The sequence below is a fragment of the Adiantum capillus-veneris genome, chromosome 14 (assembly GCF_014529385.1).
Source record: "Adiantum capillus-veneris isolate H3 chromosome 14, ASM1452938v2, whole genome shotgun sequence".
Taxonomy (NCBI): domain Eukaryota; kingdom Viridiplantae; phylum Streptophyta; class Polypodiopsida; order Polypodiales; family Pteridaceae; genus Adiantum; species Adiantum capillus-veneris.
The window spans coordinates 19,296,723-19,313,168 of NC_140944.1; the positions used below are offsets into that span (position 1 = coordinate 19,296,723).

Genomic DNA, 16,446 nt, shown 5'->3' on the forward strand with positions numbered 1-16,446 from the left:
GACAATCCACTATCCTTCGCAAATCTATGTATGCATCCAAATGTCACTGCATACACTCCGGTGAGTCACAGATCAACACAATATCATCAACATACAACAACAATGGAATCCATGTCCCTGGCAGCTAGGCACCTCTATCACCCTTTCTATCAATGAAATCCGAAACCTCATCTATATACATACCAAATAGAGTGGGAGACAATGCACGACCTTGTTTCACTCCAATAGTGGAGTGAACTAAATCAGATATTCCCACTCATCTGTATAGAGCCATGATCCCCCAAATCAACTCAATGGGCACTCCCATCTCCTGTAGTTTGCGCATCAATTTGGCTATGGGCACCATGTCAAATGCTTTGTGGAAATCCACGAAGCATTCGACATCTCCCATGTGCCCTAGCCTCCTCAATAAATGCATCTCCCCTGTGCCCTACCCTCCTCAATGATGGCTTTGAGTGTCAGAATATGGTCAAGAGTGGAGAAACTCTCCTGAAACCCCCTCACACATGACACGATTGAACAGAACTGCAAGAACCTTTGCCAGCATATCTCTAGCATGTATAAAGTGCTTAGCTACTTGACCATCATGATCATATGCCGTCCTGGTCCTCATCCTCACAATGGCCGTCTTTACCATCTGAGTGGTAAAGAAGGTACTCATAGCCAGGCATGACTCACGAGGATCTCGGAGGGGTGTCTTCCAGGGAAGTATATAAGGATGTTGCATACTAACTCCACACATCAAGGGAAGTAATCACTAGGGGAGGGGAGTGCTCATGAAAGAAACGGCATGCCTCTCTTGAGTCTCTACTCAAGAACAACTCATATAAGTCTCACGCCAATTGAGCTAGGAATGCGCTTCTTCCGTCGCACAAGACGCTGGCTGAGACTGTCTATGATTGATGACCTCTAGGAGAAGATCCCTCTGACGTTGTGCTCTCATCTCTCTACACTCCTCGTCATACCGAGTGTGTGGGTATGCCTCTGCTGCTGTACCATGCAATGTCTCAGTCGGTAAAGCGGTGATCTCCTCCATTGAAAGTCCTGGCCTAGCTGCTGTACATAGACGACTATAGATCTCCCCTGTATAAACAAAGTCAGTCTCTGGTGTAAATGTATAGCGGGTATGTGTTCTCCCTCCTGACACCTGGGTTGTATTGTACTGAAAGGAGACGGAAAGTGTCAAGAGAGTATGATCATTGGTGTGGGTACTACTATGAAATCCTGAATGCACGGAATGAAGTTTGGCTGAAATGACATAGTCCACTGTGCTGGCCCCATGCCTGTGTGAAAAGCACGTGAAATCAACCGTTCTAGGAAAACGTTGTAGGCCGTTAAGTATGGCCAGACCATGTGTAGTTGCCATCTCTGTGAGATGTCTCCCATACTTTGTCTGCTCTTTGTCCTATTAATGTTTGTCAAGCCCAAATCTCCTACATCTAGCTCTCTAAGCATCTCCTTTGAAGTGTCTTAGAAGACCATCTGAGCATTGCCAGCATATGGCAATGTATAAAAATCAACCTGTGTTGGCCCTGAGCCTCACCCACATGTATCTAGCATGACCATCTCTTCATACAATGTGTAGAAGTGGTTGTAGCTCTTCTCTGAATAACACTACTACTCGCCCTGATACTCTGCTCCCATGCTCAAATCTCGTGACAGTGCGGCAAGCTGTCTCCCATCTGTATCCCGTCACATGAGAGATCATCTATCTAGGGGCTTGATAAGTTCTCTAAGAAGAATATAATGTCCCTATCCTCAAAAGCTATCCTCAAAGGCGCCCACATCCAGCCTATAAGATCCATTACTCAGATCTCGTGACACTGCGGCAAGCTGTCTCCCATCTGTATCCAAAAAAAATTGGCATTCAATTTTTTGTCAGCGGCCAATTCAGACCTTTTCCTTTGTCAGACAATCTTTGCATCAATCTCTTTATGATTGTCTGTCTCTACACTTGGTGGGACATAGATGAGTGGTAGCCAAGTGGGACACCGTGGCCAACCTGCCACTTCCCACCACAATCCAGATATGAGGAGTCGTCTCTCATAGATATTTCTTGGTAATTATGGATGATATGCATCGGTTGTATATATGGTCAATCTTGCATGAGTCTGCAATATGAGTCTTTGGTCTAGCGTACACAGCACTCTCCCTGCACTTGTTGAGCCTCAACACCCCCATTGTACCTTGTGAGCACTTGGTCTACAATTGTATCTGCTGCGAGCCAACAGTCTGTAGCTAATACATTGAGAGTAGTTGGGCTCATTTTGAGTTTGGAGTCTACCCTATTTGCTAATACATAAATTAAGTTTCTTTTAAGAGGGGAAAAAGAAAGGAAGCTAGCCAGCAGCTGTTCAGTTATCACATCAGAACTGTTTTGTCTCGTGACAATTGCAATGGGTGCCTTACCAGATTTTGCTTATGTACTTCAACATTTGATTTTTCCTTTAGTAATTCTTCTACTTTGTTATTCAAATCCTTTTCTGCCTCTTTTTGCCATAGTTTAACTTCCTTCTTCAGAGCCCGAACTTCTTGAAATCTTCTATCAATATCAGCACTTTTTTGCTGTAAGTCATGTCGGACAGTTTCGAGGTGTTCTACCTGATTTTGATAGTCTTTTGAGTGCAGTTCAACCTGCAATAACGAAATCCGAACCATGAAAATCCATCAGTCAATCAACACTCTCAATGCAAAATAGAAACTGCCGTGATAACCTCAATCATCTCTACCTTGTATGAACGTGCATGTAGGGGCAGTACCTTTAGGAGGTGCTCTTGATGTCGCTTATGAAGCTCTTCTTCCAATGACTCCGTACGTGTCTCAATCTCCTTCAGTTGCTTTAACTTCATATCCACAAGATTCCTCTTGTCAGTCAACTTTTGTAGATTTTTCCTGATTTCCTCCTCTTTCCTCTCAAGGATCGATTCACGTTTACTGAGATTGCTTTCCTGCTGAGTCAGGTCTTCTGCCATTTTTTCTTGCTCTTTTTGGACCTTCGTATGCAGCATGTGGCAACGCTGTTGCTCATTTTTTACTTGAGCTTCAAGACCTTCAAGAAACTCCTGCTTTTGTTGTGCCTCTTCTTCCTGCTGCTTGAGCCTACTTTCCCACTCCTTCATTCTTTCATCTGCAGACTTGATGTCTTGGAAAAGGCTTTCCCTGCCTGCTTCTACATTTCTTCTCGACAATTCAAGCTCTGCTTTTGCTTCTTCAAGAGACCTCCTCTCTCCATCTAATTTTTTCATGTGATCATTCAGTTGAATCCGATCCTCCTCGCTCTGTTTCTGGATATTTTTCAGAAGCTTCTCCCTGGCATTAAGCTTTCGAGCGAGGCTTTCAACTGCAAGACATTTTTCTTCCAGCTCTTTCTCAATGCCCTTTAGCATGTCTTCTTTCACAGAAAGCCTTCCTTGCAAATCCTTGGTGGCTTCTCTCTCCTTGCTGTCTGAGGTTTTCTGTCCTTTCAGCTTTTCCCATTCTTCTCTCAACTTATCATTCTCCTCCTCAACCTGAACACGCTGTCTCTCCACAGCTTTCTCCTTTTCAAGAAACTCTGATTGTTTTTCTTCTACGAGGAGCTTGTGTTTGGTTAAATTTTCAGTTTCAAGTTGCATGTCATGAAGTGTTTTTTTTAATTGTTTCTCAAGAACATCAAGCTGCTGTTTCTTTTCTTGAAACAAAGACTCTTCTACAGCAAGTTCTGCAGCCTGCTTTTGTACTTCAGCCAAAGAAACAGCACATTCTCTTTCACTTTCTGCAACAGCCTAAACCAAGGAGCTCTTAAGATCTGAAAAGGTGTTAGCTTGCAATGTGCTAATGAAGTTGTATTGATTTCAAAGAGGACATTGTGAAGGAAAAGGCAATTTTGGACCCCAAGTTAACGGCTATGGAGACAGGAAAGGTTGTCTTAGGTAAGTTCTATGCGGCTCTAAAGGATGCTTTATCCCAATTAGAGCATAGAGCCAAAGCATTGCAGGATTCTCAGTTTGACGGTGATCAGCATAACCAGATTGTCACAGAAGGGAACGAGCACTTTCTGAGCTATGAGTTGGAGTCCTTTCTTGTCTCTGATGAAGCAACAAAATTCAACAACCTCTCACTGTTGGCAACTGCATTTGATGCGGAGAATTGGTGTGTTATTGTCAGTGCTACATGCCTGAGATTCATATCTTTTCTAGCTCAAGAGACACATCTCAAAGAATGGGCTGCTATGTTAAAAAGGATGTTGCAAAGTTACTGGAATTGGAGAAGGAGATGAACGAAGCAAAGGGGACATCTGTTGTCCTCATGAAGAACGGGATGAGAAAAGGGGCCTGACAACAGAGAAGGATAATCTTGTTGTCTGGGAAAGGCAGCTACAAGACTACAAGCAGGCAATATGACATGTTTACATGATGTCGAGCCACCGGTGTAGAGCAGTTGTATCAGTTTCCTTACGTGTGTGCATTGTGAAACCTCTCCACGCAGCAAGAGTATGTCACTAGAGATATCGTGTAGATTTGATAGCTTGCATTATGGAAACTGTATGTCTTTCTCGTCTAGAAGGAGCTGTAAACTTGCCTACATGTCAAGAACTTGCATAGAAGTTGAAATTCAAGAACTTGCATAGAAGGTCCCAAGAAATTACATGGAAGTTGAAATTCAGGGTCTGATGTTTGTATTCTGAGCAGACTGCAAGCTAATTTTCGAGCTCAAAATACAAACAGTAAACCTTGCATTTCAACTTCTGCAACTTCTTGGGACCTTCCATGCAAGTACCATGCAACTTCTTGGGACCTTCTATGCAAGTTCTATGCAACTTCTTGGGACCTTCTATGCAAGTTCTTGACATACAGGTAGGTTTGCACCTCCTGCTAGACAAGAAAGACATATAGAGTTTCCATAATGCAAGCTATCATCCCTAGCGACACACTCCTGCTGCGTGGAGAGGTTGCACAGTGCACACATGTAAGGAACCTGATACAACTGCTCTAGAGCGGTGGCTCAACATCATGTAAACATGTCATATTACCTACTTACAGTCATGTAGCTGTCTTTCCCAAACAACAAGATTATCCCTCTCTTTTGTCAGGCCCCTTTTCTCATCCTCTAAGTTCTTCATAAGGGTAGTAGAGGTCTGCTTTGCTTCGTTCATCTCCTCTTTCAATTTCACTAACTTTGCAACATCCTTCTTTAACACAAAAGCCCATTCTTTGAGATGTGTTTCTCGAGCTAGAAAAGACATGAATCTCTGGCATATAGCACTGACAATAATACACCAATTCTCTACATCAAATCCAACTAGCTGTGAACAGTGGGAGGTTGTTAAATTATGTTTCTTCATCAGAAACAAGAAAGGACTCCAATTCATAGCTTAGAAAGTGCTCGTTTCCTTTTGTGACAATTTGGCTATGCTAATCACCGTCAAACCCAGAATACTGCAATGCTTTGGCTCTATGCTTTAATTGGGATAAAGCATCCTTTAGAGCTGCATAGAACTTACTTAAGACAACTCCATAGCCCTTAACTTGGAGTCCAAAACTTCCTTTTCCTTCACAATATCCCCTTTGAAGTTTGTACAACTTCACTGGTAGGATTAGCTCCATGACGTCTTACTAAGAGACAGGTACTACCTGTTGTTGTTGTTGAAGAAGCTTTTCCCGCTTAGATAGTAACTCACTTTGAGCTTCTGAAAGCTTTGCCTGTTCTTCTTGGAGTTTCCTTTCAGTCAGTCGTAGTTGTTCCTCCTCATTTAGCAAGCAAACAACTGCATTTTCCTGAAAATTTATCAAAAAGAGCATTTAGTCTGGTCGCTCTTGAGACTAGCTACAATATGTTACTAGTCAAACCAAACATATGTTGGTCAACAATGCGATTCAACATCGTAAATGGCCTTCCCTCATAGGAAGACCAGACTCTAGAGTGTAGCTTTGAAACCCTAACTCTTGTTTCCAAAGTAAGATTTTGAATTTAGCTTTATTTTATTTGAAGCATCACAATGCATCGATGACCTTATGATTTCTTGGTTGCACAGAGCCACAAGAAGTTGCAATAATATTACATTGCTAAGCACAAGCAATGAGAAAGAGATGGGCATCTTCAAAAGGAATGGTGTGATTACTTTCAACAATTGGGGGAGCTTCAGTAGGAATGGGCTGGACACCTTTACAAACTTCAACAAGAAAAGGATGGACATCTTCAAAAAGAATGGTATATCCACATCCAATAATTGCGCCTAGGAGAACGTCAATAGCGATGAGTTTCTTGTCAACGGGAAAGGAGAAGAGAGCTCTTGCTTAGACATAAGGGCCAAATCCCTCACACATTCTACAAAGTGATATATATACCTAAAGTTGTAAACTAGTTGTCCAGGTGGACAATAGCTAAAATAACTACAATAGGCAAGAAAAGAGAGCTTAGGAGATACAAATTGGAACTCATATGAGCCCGGGCTATCATAGTAACATTACATCATATCCGGCATTTCCATTTGACCATTCAGCAAATATTACAAAAAATACGCACAATGTCCGGGCGGCGCATATTTTTCATTTTAGAAAAGGAGCCACAAATCTTTTTTCAAGTGTTTGAAGATTTGTTACGCTTCCAATTCCAGAATGGGCAGCCAATGGTAAGTACACAGCTGTCATGGAGCATGCAATAGCAGTTGTGGGCACCAACGTTGGCATCAACACAAGAGGAGTAGGTCCACGACCACATGCTATAGAGGGTTGTTAATAGGCGAGGGGTAGCCACCATGTGTGGGGGCAAGGAGTGACTGACCCCCAAGGGAAGTATCATTTGGAGGTTGGCAGAGGGGCAGTTGACAAGCGAGTAGCAACAGTGCCAAAAAAAAATAGTTGGAAGAGGTGATTTGAATTAAGCTTGAGGTTGTGGGGACAAGGGTGGTCTCACAAGAGGATAAGGACAATGAGGTTGGCGAAGCAAGTTGGGATGCTGAGGTAATAGATTTAAGGGTGAGATCACAAGCCAATGAAAATGATGAGCCTAGCAAAGGCGTGGATATGGGCGTATGGCCACGGAGATAATCTTCATCAAAGATGAGAGACCACGAAAAGAGGAATCCTTGATGCTTACGAATGTGGAATCAGTAGGTTTTTAGACAAAATTGATCACCATATCTCACATAGATGGCACAGGCCACACGGTCAGCAAGTTGGAGGCTGGGTGAGTATCCAAGGGATACGCCAGACATCCAACAATGCCGCAGACAAGCAAGAGAAGACAGATGACCATACCAGAGTGTGTGGGAGGCTGGGTAAGTATCCAACCAGGCATCCAAAAATGCCACAGGCGAGCAAGAGTAGATGGGTGATCATACCAGAGCGTGTAGGGAGTAGTACAGGGATTTTGAGAAGAGGGAATGTGATTTTGAATGTAGCAAGTTGTAGCAGTGACCTCTTCCATGTAGCTATCTCTCAAGCGAGCTTGCAATAGCATCGCACAAGCAAGCAACTTCAAATAGTGTGCAAAAAAGTACCCAGAATTATTGAGATAATATTCTTCCCCATTGTCGGAGTGGATAACCTTGATAGTGAGATCTAATCCATTTACTGCCGAAAATGGGTGATATTAGCTGACTTTGCCATATAATTAGGTTGCTGCAAACTTGGAGTAGTCGTCAATAAAAACAATCATAGACACGTTTCCCTTAGGCACACAGAGGGCCACATACAGTTGAGTGAATCAAATCAAGTGAGACAAAAGCTTGTGAAGAGGAAATGGAAAATGGGGTGTGGTCTGCTTTAGCAAAGATGCAGCCTTCACATAGTGTGATATAGGTGATTTGTTTGGGAAAACCTCCTGCCAAGAAGCTTGTGAAGAGGAGATAAGAAAATGGAGTATGGTCTACTTTAGCAAAGATGCAACCTTCACAAAGCATGACATTTGAAATTTGTTCAAGAAGACCTCGTGTAAGCTGGCAGTGTGTGAGTTGATGAAAAACATGGTGAGAAACGTGCCCTAGTCTTTAGTGCCACTTCAAAGTACTCTCTTATAATAAGGTGTTAACAGATGAGGCTAGGGCTTGTGCAGTTGACAAATTTCTAAGGTATATTATGTTCCAAGGCTTGAGAAAAATATAATTTTGGTTGATGAGCTTACCTGTACAAGTATCAAGGTGGAATCTACTTATGAAAGCTGCAAGCTATTGGCACGAGACATGGAGAGGGTAGTCTGAAAACCATTAGGTAGATCACTAAGGACACCTCCATAAGCTTCAGCAAGCTGAATACTATCATCTCCTAGGAAAGCCTAAATTGGGTGATTAGAATATGTAATATTAATTATCCAAAAGAAATAAGGGATCATATCGTGAGAAGAACCAGTATCTCATAGCCATAGGTTAGTTGAGGGAGTTTGAAACAGTAGTGGCATAGAGCTGCATAGGATAGTAGGGACTAGTATCATAGACAGAAACCTAAGCATATTGGGCTTAACCAGGAATAGAGGAAGGCAGTGATGGTCTCCTCCCCCTTAAGAGGGTAAGCTAAATGTGGATGTTGATTGGGATGAGAGAAAACATGCGGACAATGATGGATATTACCTTTGCTTTTTTATTGAACAATCCTTTTCACCATGCGCGAATCAATGAGAGCAGAAGCATTGCTCTCGTTTCTACTGATGGTTGTAGCTTCGCATAGAGTTGTCAGATGTCTTACCTTGTTGATGAGGGTGTCGAGGCTGCTCTGGATAGTGGGGGTTCTTTATAAAAGGTTTGTGATGCTTTCAAGTAGTAATAAGGGTCACGGACTTTTGAGAGCTAGAGGTATGCTCTTTGAGGGTTTCCCCTTGTTTAATCTTGGCCGCATGGTATTGGAGCCCCGAAGAGCCTGATCTCCCAAGTCCCTCATCCTAGTAGGTGCTATACTGCATTTCCCCTCTTCCAGGAAGAGAAAACCTTTGCAGGATGATCGAAGCAGCTTCCACAACAATTTCCATAGGATCAACGACAAGCTCAACGGCACAAATTACCAAGTTTGGAAGATAAGGATGGAGCTCTACCTCCAGCAACTTCAACGTTTGGAAGTCACTTTGGGAGAGGAGGTGCAACCTGACAAGCCCAAAGATATGATCGCATTCTTAAAATCTGGATTAACTGTAACAAAACCACAATCAACCCTCTTAGGGGCTTCATCCTTGTGAACTCAATTGAAAATAAATTCTTAATAAGAATGGGAAGTTTGCAAGTGGCCCTCAGATGGAAAATATAAATCTATCAGAACTTTTTCTAAGCTTGGACTGATAATAACTGATCGAACACAACAATCTACAAAATTTAGCTGTTGTACATGAGAACATATAAAAGGAAAGGCCTTTCCTGCTGCTTCTGATTCTTTGGAGATGTATCTATGTTGGAGAGCATATTGCATAAATCATTCCTACATGCAACAAAAAATTGTAAAACCTTTAGATGGTAACATTTTTTCAGAGAAACACTAAAGTAAAAACTGTTTAAAAAACTGTTAAATGTTGGAGAACGTAGATCATTCCTACATGGAACAAAAAATTGTAAAACCTTTAGATGGTAACATTTGTTCATAGAAACACTAAAGTAAAAACTGTTAAAAAGACTAGTCTACTTTGAATGCTAAAAACAAAATCAATCCCAAAAAAGAGGTCATTGACAACAAAGCGCTTAAAGTAAAATAGCAGACAACATGGTTACAAAAAAACAGACACAAGGAAGAACACAAGATCTAAAACAAAAGAATGAATGCATCTTGTCTTAGACGAGTCATCAAGGGATTGATGAGTACATTGTGGAAACTTAGTCTCACATTTGAGAATCTCCAAATCAATGTAGTTTGGATCAATATAAATCAATCCCCTAGTCATAAAAATAGAAAATCTTTCTACCCATATTCAGTCTAACAACTATCTCATAGTAGAAGACCACCTAGTTCGATAAACTTCGAGTCGTTGCAAATCTCCACCATCCTAATATGTTTCTCAAATAATAAATGTTTGCATGACATTGTAACTTTTGTTCAATTTAAATACGACTAACGCTACTGCTGAGCCCTAATGTTACAAGTCATTTCTAAAGCTTCAAAAGGCCAAAATGACTATAACCACAAAATTATAAAAATAGTATTACTGTGAGCTGTGTCTAGGAAGTATTGACAAAAAACACTCTATTAGAGATAGAACCAGCAAAGGAAGAGAACAAGGTTGAGCTTGCAAAAGCAGATCCTAGAAGAAAGAACAGCATAAAAATCGATTGTCTGTCACTCATTTTTTTATCTTTGGAAGGTGCTTAGCTGAACACATGTTGTAGGGCATCATATGGCCCACTCCACCATCAATGTGGTGAAAAAAGTAGATATGGCTGAACATGCTCTCGAGGCTCCAGTACCAATGGCTGCCCAGGGACATGATAAAGTCCCTTTGCAAATAGAGGAGCCTAGAAACTCTTCTTGCTGGAGATCCGTAGACTTAGAGAGACTACCCTCAAGAGCAGAGGACCTACACATAGAGGATCCATACAAAGGCAGATCACTACTTTCTTCAGAGAGACTACTCATGATGGCCCACCACAGGTTACCCAATCAAACCCTCATTGGGGCATCCTTCTTGATCAAGCGATCCAGCTTGGCCACTCACGATGCGAGAGGATGTGAGGATCTTCACATTGAAGATGAGGTCTGCATTGGAGGCTACGGAGCATCGTCGAGCAACATTGAGCGCACCCCCTAGAGAGCTGACTATGGAGGACATCGAGGCCATATTGCAGAGATCCATGAGGGAGTTCATGGGATGATCACCATTGTATACTTTCTCCATGTACTCCTCATTAGCCCTTGTGTGATTGTACTCCTCCCCATGTGTTGAGGTGTATTATGTGATGCTCATAATGATGATGAACTAGTGAGCGACCAAACATCCTAAATCATTCGAGACAGCAAAACATTTTGCAACACCCAAGTCAGGGATGCATGATCCTTGTCTAGGCATTAAGGAAGTCTCAAATCTCAAATGCAAAGAAACTGGGACATGATCAGATAGTATTGTAGCAGGCCAAATCGTAACTGGCCCACCATAGGATAATGCCCAAGAGCCAACGTAAAATCTATTTAGTGTTCTAGCAAGCGACCCGACTATCTCCTAAAACCCCATGAAAACTGCAAGGACTGCGAAGTGCGAGTGAAGGATGGAACATGCAGAGCATCTATACCAGAAATTGCAACAAGGAATCTGTCCCAATCTCTATGGTGCAATAGATGGCAAAGTAGGCGTTCTAACTGCCCACCAATCCTCAAAGGCCTCTACATTGTTGAAATCTCCCCCAACAATCCCTAAATCCACAGTAGGCAATTTATCCACAATCTGTTGCCAAAACTTCGCACTCTCATGAGCCGAAGTTGGGGCACAGATACACATCACTCCTACCAAAGCAGCATCAATCTCGAGAGAAATCCACACGGTTGTGCCCTGTACAAATGTACCATGGTGAAACCGGCCCGTAGGGCTGTAGACTTTAGCTTTCACCCGATTCTTTACTTGAAAAACTTTACGACACAAAAGAACTTTACGAATAAGCCTGTGAATTGAATTAACACTTCAAACAAACCACGGCCTGGCAGCTAGAGTGCTACCAAGCAAACAGAGACACCCTGTTGGCCTCAAAGACTGGCACCCCTTTCGGTATTTCTTAAAACTTGGGAGAAAATTTGTTAGTTCCTACGAGCTATCCCGCTTTCACCGAGCTAAACATGGCCAACTCTAGCCTGATTTCGGTAGCATAATCGCAGTGGGCACTTTCCCAAACTTGGCGCGAATCTGCAGCGCGTTGAATTCTCTGTTGTTTGCCCCAAAAATGCACCAGATCACCCGTACAGTAATCCCCTCGCTTCCTCAATGCTCCTCGGGGCATTAGGGATCAATTAGGGTCAAAACCCTAAACAATAACAGCAGGCTGTATTTTAGTGTTTTGGGCTCCGTTTCGCGTGCCGGTCGCATCCGTAGCAAGCCCTCGTACTCTCGCACCAATAGGGTTACTTTCCCTTTGAATCGGATGAGATTTCTTGCATGAAATCTCTCTGAATTCAACTATACATGCGAGGGATTAGCAATTAGCTAATCCACTACCACGACAAGAGGCTCTTGCCTCGACATACGCGCATGAACCCACACAACTGTACATACAGATGGAAAACCCTTGAGCTGGGCATTATGATTCTGTATTCAAAGGAGGGGATAGGTGCGCGAGAGCGGAATCATCGCGCTACATAAGACAAGGGAGAAGACAAGCTTCCCATTAAAGTTGTGATCACCTACACCCACTACTCACACACACTTGAGTTCACTTCTGGGCAAAAATCAACCCCCACTCTCAAATTGGGCGCCCCCTCTTCATGCAAAACTGGAAATCAGCCTAGAGTCCCCAAGTGTCCACTTTGCCTCTTTTGAGTTAAATTCCTAGTACCCACCGACTTAAAAGTGTAGCGAGGGGCCTAAATGAGCCTAGACACCCTTTTACTGCTCTAATTCCACTGCCGACCATCTCGTGGAGACCTGCCCTTCCCGACTGCGGGTGAAACTCTCGACTGTCGGCCGTTCCACACTTGCTACACAATGTCCGGTCATTTGTCACTTCAACAAGAGGGTCCCAAAAATCAAGGGAAAGACTAAGGTTAGTGGTTGCCACAACCTCGTGACACATGGTCACGTATACAATGTCGCCAACATGATCCCACAAAAATGCATACACCACTGCTAGGATAATGTTGGCCAATCACAGTTTCCCAAAATGTATGAGATGCCCCAGATACCAGCTTGCCGCAAAAGAAGTAAATTCACATGCCCAGGTAACAACTTCCCGCATCTCTGGTAGTTGTCCATACATAGCTTGACACAATAAGCATATCCACATCTCTCTCTCTCTCTCTCTCTCTCTCTCTCTCTCTCTCTCTCTCTCTCTCTCTCTCTCTCTCTCTCTCTCTCTCTCTCTCTCTTTACTGGGGAGAGCTAGAGAGAGGCAGTCCCAGAGACACATTACAGATTTCTTTTCACTAGATATGGGACAGCCAGAGGAGCAGCCACCACTGCAGAGCTCGTCCCACACTCATTCGACCACTACTGGCACTCTCATCGACCGAGCATTGGAGCTACAGAGATACAGACGACCGCGACTGAGGAGAGGAGCTACACAGCATCGACGGAGACTACAACAGAAGATTCGAGCCATACTCTCTCGACATCCAGAGTGCAGATGAGGATGGATCCTCACCATTTCTTCCATCTTTGTTTCACACACTGTTACATCCAGTTTACCGGGTACCTATTGTATCAGCTGCTACACCCACGTAGTTTTAGATTGTAGTAGTAGTAGTAGTATTTTGTTCCACTTCTAGTTCTTTTCTAGTTCTTTTGTACCCAGACATGGTATTAGATTCACTATTTTGTAACTGATTGGTCTCATAGGTCATTTTGGCCTTTTGAAGACGTTAATATAACATTTCATTTCATTTCATTTTCTCTCTCTCTCTCTCTCTCTCTCTCTCTCTCTCTCTCTCTCTCTCTCTCTCTCTCTCTCTCTCTCTCTCTCTCTCTCTCTCTCTCTCTCTCTCTCTCTCTCTCTCTCTGTGGGCATAAAGATGACTACTTACATGGACACTCACTTGTCCCACGGTTTACGATGTGCTGTTGGACAGATTTGGACATCATCACATTAGTTGGAGATTGAGACTCACTGATTTCAAGGCATCTCAGCTGAGGCCAGATTGTGCCAGCTATGTCATAGAGAGCCAGAGATAGAGCTCCACTTTATATGCCGTTGTCCAACATACATGGCCACTTTCACTGCCTCTTTAGAGAGGGTTTTGGGCCTCTATCTAGAGTTATGAGATACCAAGATCAAAGATGTCTTGGACTCTACCTATGGAGATTCGACAACATCAAACATGGGCTCACAGACCTGGAGACACACCCAAAGACTGATCATAGTGTATTTCCATCCAAAGATTAGAGACGAGAACAGCCCGAGAGGGAATGCAAGGCATATCACCGGCAGAGGTATACTCAGTGATCGGGCAGCAGACTTGGGGAGATCCAAGAGGCCTAAGACGAGGGGATGCTCCCATTGCCAGAGGAAATTGCAACACAAGATCATACCTATATTGGCGAGATAGGGAAGACACCGTGTGCAAACTCTCACCATGGAGGACATCAACACGATCATGCACCAACCAATGCAAGCCATCTCCAGATTCTAATACACAATATCCACCACTTTGTATCTGTTCTCAAAGATACACACCCACATTTTGTAGATGTACCCCCCAAGCTCTTCACAGCTCTAATGTTTCTGTTTAGTTAGTTTATCAGAATTACCATGATGTATCATAGGTCATCTTGGCCGTTAGAAGATGTTAATATAACTATGCAACGACATTTGGATGCACTACACAGTTTTGCAGAGGATAGTGAATTGTGTGTAAACCTTGGTAAAACCAAGGTTATGGTGTTTAACACCACACCACAGTGGATCAAGAGATCAACACCTACTTTCACATATGGTTAGGAGATTGTGGAGTATACACATGCATACACTTACCTGGGGTAGTCTTTACTGTGGGGTAGTCTTTACTAAGCCGAGATTTTCTTTGAGAAGAGCAGCAAAGACTAGATTGACTAGAGCTGATGCGGCTTTGAGAGGATTGGAGAGGATGCGTTCGCACGTTCAGTTCCATGAACCTAGGACAAAGTTATGGCTCTTTGATACTTTGGTTGCCTCTACTAAGCTATATGGGGTGCAGGTTTGGGGACCTTCTGTAGGCCAGGATGGTTGGAGACGTATGGAGAGGCCCTTAATATCTATGATCTCTCAGCTGATTAGAGCCAAGGTCTCCGTACCGAATGATATCATTCGAGCAAAGTTAGCTGCCCCCCCATGGAGATTGAGGCGCTTACCAGATCAGTCTCCTTTGTACACAGCCTATGGGATACTACCAGAGATAGATATGCCAGGTTGGCCCTAGAGTCCTCCAGACAATTAGCTCTACAGGGGGATACATCATGCTGGTATGCACAGATGACATCATGGTTTCAGACACATGGCTTCACCATGGACAGGCTGCCTCCTTTTTAGTACTCTCTACAGGCACTCTTGATGTCTCTGATACGGGTGGAGATTACTAGACTCATTCGTCAGGATCTGATCCAGCTGGACACGAGGAGGACATGAAGAGCCGGTACAGGAGTGGGGCACGAAGATGGCTTTCTTTAGAGAGCATCTTTTTCACCTCACAGGGGATGGGTTTGTGATTCGACCATGCTATTGACACACATCTTTCTCATGGTTTGCGTTGGCACATCCTCATATCAGCTTTTGATTGAGACTGGCAAATTCAGAGGGATACCATCAGAAAGCAGGATATGCCGCTTATGTCATCTAGAGCTAGAGACAAAGTTACATTACATATGTCATTGCACAGTGTCCTATGAGATATGAGGCCGTTTTCATTGTCTATCCAGAGAGGGTTTTGGGCCTCTACCTAGGGTCATGAGTTATGAGGATCATAGATGTCTTGGACTGTATCTACTTGAGCTACACACGCATAGAGACACTTTACTGAGGAGAGCTGGAGAGAGACAGTCCCAGAGACAGATTACAGATTTCTTTACACTGGATATTCGGCACCCAGAGGAGCAGCCACCATTGCAAAGCTCTACCCACACTCATACTACCACTACTGACATTCTCATAGACCGAGCATTGGAGCTAGGGAGATCTAGACGACCGCGATTGAGGAGAGGAGCTACACAGTATCGAGGGAGACTACAACAGAGGATTCGAGTCATACTTTCTCAATGTCGAGAGTGCAGATCAGGATGTATCTCTACCATATCTCCCCCCCCCCCTCTCATTGTACTACACATTGTACTAGGCACCTTTTGTATTAGCTAGCACATCCAGATAGTCCCAGCTTGTAGTAGTTGTATTTTTGTTTCAATTCTTTTTGATTCCGGACATGGTATCAGATTCAATATGTTGTGACAGCTTGGTCTCATAGGTCATTTTGGCCTTTTGAAGACGTTAATATATCATTTCATTTCATCTCTCTCTCTCTCTCTCTCTCTCTCTCTCTCTCTCTCTCTCTCTCTCTCTCTCTCTCTCTCTCTCTCTCTCTCTCAGCTAGTTGTTTGGCTACTTAGTTCACACCTAGCATTTTAGGATTCTACAGTATTTTATTTTGCCATTTTGTCATTCTGTCATTCTGTCATCTTGTTACTCTTGTTACTCTGACTTTGTATCAGATCCACCACATTGTAACTTTCTGGTCTCATAGGTCACTTTGGCCATTTGAAGACGTTAATATAACATCTCTCTCTCTCTCTCTCTCTCTCTCTCTCTCTCTCTCTCTCTCAGGCTAGCCAGTCTCAGAGACAGATCACAGACTTCTTTAGAGCTGCCACTGGACACCCGGAGGAGTTACTACCACA

General features: G+C 43.2%; 1 protein-coding gene and 1 pseudogene across 7 annotated transcripts in view; both read right to left on the reverse strand.

Annotated features, from left to right (window-relative positions):
* The window catches only part of LOC147442031 (uncharacterized), a 196,605-nt gene that overhangs the window by 76,952 nt on the left and 103,207 nt on the right, over positions 1-16,446 (reverse strand). For all 7 annotated transcript variants that reach the window (XM_086528367.1, XM_086528363.1, XM_086528362.1 and 4 more), the window contains 4 exons: positions 9,316-9,380; positions 5,613-5,752; positions 2,760-3,764; positions 2,410-2,634 (listed from right to left, as the gene is read on the reverse strand). In XM_086528367.1, the coding sequence (XP_086384493.1) occupies positions 2,410-2,634; positions 2,760-3,764; positions 5,613-5,752; positions 9,316-9,380 (1,435 nt within the window). The remainder of the gene's footprint in view (positions 1-2,409; positions 2,635-2,759; positions 3,765-5,612; positions 5,753-9,315; positions 9,381-16,446) is intronic.
* LOC147442032 (uncharacterized) lies at positions 3,783-5,509 on the reverse strand (annotated as a pseudogene).